Source organism: Cynara cardunculus, assembly GCF_001531365.2.
Source record: "Cynara cardunculus var. scolymus isolate 2C chromosome LG 11, CcrdV1, whole genome shotgun sequence".
Lineage (NCBI taxonomy): Eukaryota > Viridiplantae > Streptophyta > Magnoliopsida > Asterales > Asteraceae > Cynara > Cynara cardunculus.
Genome location: NC_037538.1, coordinates 20,403,348 through 20,407,699, shown reverse-complemented (window position 1 = coordinate 20,407,699; position 4,352 = coordinate 20,403,348). Strand labels below are relative to the sequence as shown.

Genomic DNA, 4,352 nt, shown 5'->3' with positions numbered 1-4,352 from the left:
AGGGTATTAAGGATAAAAAGACGAAATCATTTTATTATACAAATAAAAAAAGATAAATAAAAAAGAGGAAAGTACCAAAATACCCCTTGATATAACTAGGTTAACAAAGTCTGTTAGAGGGAGGTGCTCAGAGCATGCCTTTTTACATGTCATAGGGGCGTGCAATGTAATAATGCATTTGAGGAACCATAGTAGGGAAAACCAACAGACAACAGGGACCAGGAATGTAACTTAGTCTTAATTATGTCCCTAGTATATAAAGATCAAATAAAAATACCAAGTATTGTGATAAGCTACAAATAAATAAGGGAAAGTTTACTTACAAATCATTGAAAAAATGGAGAAAAATATATTAGAAGATGCATATATAAACCGATATTACGGATTATTCATGTGGATTCACATATGAATCTTTAAATGATTTTTTTCAAAAATTTACATATACACCTTTTATTAAGATTCTCTGACTGTTTTTTCATGATATTTGGTTCTTTTATTTTAACTAAACTCTATATGTAACAAAACCAACTATTTTTATGATCACTTTATAAGCACATAACAGATTCATCCACCCTAAATGAAAAATGACATCTATCCATATAAAAAATTAATCAAATCTCTCTGTTTTTTCATGTTAGATATAAAGAACAGAACATAAAAAAATATACATATAGGCATTCTTGTTTTTGTTTCAATTGACTACTGATCAACTTTAAAAAATCAAGAAGATTTTTACTGAAAAATGAAGAGGTTGTATTGAAGATCATGCTATTTGTGTGAAAGAATCATGCTTTTCATTTTCTTGATTGAAGAGCAAAACAAATCATGCAACTTGTGTCAATGAATCTTTTATATATATATATATATGTATATATATGTATATATATATATGTATATATATATATACATATATATATATGTATATATATATATATACATATATATATATATATATAGGGTTGAGTTTCTTTCTATGATAAGGAGAGTTAAGATGAGAAGTATACGGAATCTTCACTCTTGGATACACATTAGGATGAGATGTATCGGATCAATTCACATATCAAGCACGATTCATGGGTGAGTTTAAGATTAAAGGTGATCAAGGGTCCAGATCTCTTCTTACGTCTCTCATATTAACTCTCTTTCTCACACCATTCTTCGCGTGTGTGTATGTATATATATATATATATATATATATATATATTATAAGTATATATGTTTTTGTATAATAGATGATGGAAGATGCTTTTCACGCCTTAAAGTTCGTGCTATTTGTGTGAAAGAATCATGCTATTCATTTTCTTGATTAAACGATTAATTAACCCTTGACCCTCACTCAGGGCCGTCCCTGGGGGAGGGCGGGCTGGGCACCTGCCCAGGGCCCAAAAAATTTAGGGGCCCAAAAAAAATTATATATATTATTAGGTTTAAAAAAATTAATATAAAATAATTAAATGGCCCAAATTTTATGAAATAAAGAGGCCCAAGTTTAAAAAAAAAATACAAAGTAAAGAGACCCAACCGATAGTCCATCGCCTATAGCCCTATCCATCATTCTCCAATCCAGATTCGGCCGACTGTGTCTGTACGAGAGCGAGACTGCGAGAGCGAGAGCGAGACGAGAGCTAGAGTGAGACGAGAAGCGAGCGATACCCAATGAACGATGAGCCGAGTCAGCCGACGGTTCATCTACGTGCGATTCCACCTATTCGATTCCTACAATCCAACGGTAACTCGGCAACGGCAAGGGGCTCAACGGGTGATTTCAGAATGATGATTCCTATGCGTCGCCGACTTAAGGTTAGTTAAATTCTAGCTTATATGTATAATGTGTTAATACTAAGTGTTAATTTGTTATGAATTTGGATTCAATGTTTCTCAATTCTCACAGTTCTGTTCTGATTTCGTGTTCAAGTTCATCATCATCCAAGTGGTGGGTTTAGGGCAGCAACAAAAAGGTATATATTTTCTATTTATGTGTACAATTTCTATCAAGTATTCAAGTTCATCATTATTTCTATTTGTTGTTCAATATGTAATGGCCTAATGGGTAAAATTAAAGATTTTACAATCCCTTTTGGATTTTGCTACCATGTAAATGATTCACTGTTTAGATCATTGTCTCATTGATTCACTGTTTAGAGCCATGTTATTAACATCTTGAAACTCTATGTGAAGAGTGAATTCATACAACCTGTATTGTAAATGGAAATGCAAATTTGGTGTAATTTATATACATAATATGATAATAACATAATACATGATTGAATTATTTGCTTACTAATTGCGTTTCAATCTTTTATAAATGGCAGACTACAATTTATTGAAAAAAGAAGTTGACTTCTTCATTCTTCAGTATTCCATATTCAAACTCAGATTCAGCCAATCAGGTGCCTTTGTTCATCTTTATATTGACTTTGTCGAATTGTTGTGAGTGTTAAATATTGATCATGTTGCCTAAAAAGTATAAATATTTATCTGGAAGTGAGAAAAGGAAAAAAAGGAAGTTAGATGAACAATTGAAACAATCACAAAAAGGAGCCATGGATAAGTTTGTAAAGACCGTAGGTTCTTCTAATCAAGAGTTAGATGACTTAGGGGTTGTTTACCAAATTTTCTATTAAGTCCTGTATGGATAAATTTGTCTGTCTGGATAAATGTGTCTGTCTGGATAAATTTATGTTGTCGTTTACTTTTCTATCTGAATCAACAGTCTGAATAACAGAAATGACCAATTTACCCCTTCCTGAACAAAACCTGCATCTCCTTCCTGAACAAAACCTGCATCCCTCATCTCTCTCGACTTCGATGCATCACCAAGAACAAAACCCCAAAATCGAAATCCTAATACTTAAAATCGAAATCCTAATACCCAAAATCGAAACCCCAATCTCCAAAAGCAATGACGTGAAAACCCCAAAATCGAAATCCTAATACCCAAAATCGAAACCCCAATCTCCAAAAGCAGTGACCTGTTTGAACTCTCCTGCGTCACCGAAAGGATCGATGGTCTTTTAATGGTCTTTTGAAAAAGGAGAGAGAATGAAACCTGGAGGTGAGTGGCGATGAGAAAGACGAGTGGGGAAAGGGGCGACAGCGTTGGATGGTAGTGGTGGGCGGAGGAGATCGATGGTTGGTGGTGAACACAGGCAAGGATCGATGGTCTTTAAATGGTCTTTTGAAAAAGGAGAGAGAATGAAACCTGGAGGTGAGTGGCGATGAGAAAGACAAGTGGGGAAAGAGGCGACAGCGTTGGATGGCAGTGGTGGGCGGAGGAGATCKATGGTTGGTGGTGAACACAGGCAAGGATCGATGGAGAAGAAGGGTAGGGCAGTCTTTTGGCCGGCTTAATCTGGACAAGTTCCATCTTTCATCTGGGCGAATAAGCCCATTTCTGAGCGATTAAGCTCAAAGTAAACAGCCTTGAAAGTCTGTGCGAATAAGCCCATTTATCCACTAAGCTCATTAAGCCACAAGTAAACAGGCCCTTAGATGTACAAGATGTTGAACATCCAAATATAAGTGAAGATAATGAAAAGATTGATGGTGTGAGTGAACATGAGGTCCCCAATAATACTGAAAATTTATCCGTTGATGAACAATCAATTCCATTTTTTGATATTTGTGATCCAAGAAATTGGGATAATCTTGATACTAAATCAAGAGACATCCTAGTTGAAAAAGGACCAATTAGAGAATTGGGTATCGTGTTTCCTTTAGATAACATGTCTAGACATTTTTCATATGCTTATTATGATAGAAAGTTATGTAATGGTGAAACTAGTGATCGAAAATGGTTAATTTATTCAAAATATGAGGATAAAGTGTTTTGTTTTTGTTGTAAGTTGTTCAAGTCTAAGAATTATAGAAATGCAATAGCTAACGAGGGATTTAGAGATTGGAAGCATCTTGGTGAGAGACTTAAAGAACATGAGAATACTATTGAACATATGAATAACATGTTATTTTGGAATGAGCTAAGAGTAAGGCTGAACACAAACCAAACAATCGATAAAGACTTGCAACAAGAGATTTTAAAAGAGAAAGTACGTTGGAGGCAAGTTTTAGTAAGAATAATTGCTGTTGTGAAGTGTCTTGCTAAGTATTCTTTGCCTTTTAGAGGATCAAATGAGAAGTTGTATCAACGTAGTAATGGTAATTTTTTTGGGTTAATTGAAATGATTGGAGAATTTGATGTGATAATTCAAGATCATATTAGACGCATTCAAAATCATGAAGTTCATTATCATTATCTTGGCCCTAGAATTCAAAATGAGTTAATTTCTCTTTTGGCTCATAATGTTAAAAGCTCTATCATGAAAATTATTAGAGATGCTAAATATTTTTCTGTA

The 4,352-nt window shown here is 34.1% G+C and overlaps 1 protein-coding gene across 1 annotated transcript in view; it reads left to right on the top strand.

Annotated features, from left to right (window-relative positions):
- Positions 1-1,656: 1,656 nt before the first annotated feature.
- The window catches only part of LOC112521815 (zinc finger MYM-type protein 1-like), a 4,112-nt gene continuing 1,416 nt past the window's right edge, over positions 1,657-4,352 (top strand). The window contains exons 1-2 of the mRNA XM_025130806.1: positions 1,657-1,800; positions 1,892-1,958. Coding sequence (XP_024986574.1) covers positions 1,657-1,800; positions 1,892-1,958 — 211 coding nt within the window. The remainder of the gene's footprint in view (positions 1,801-1,891; positions 1,959-4,352) is intronic.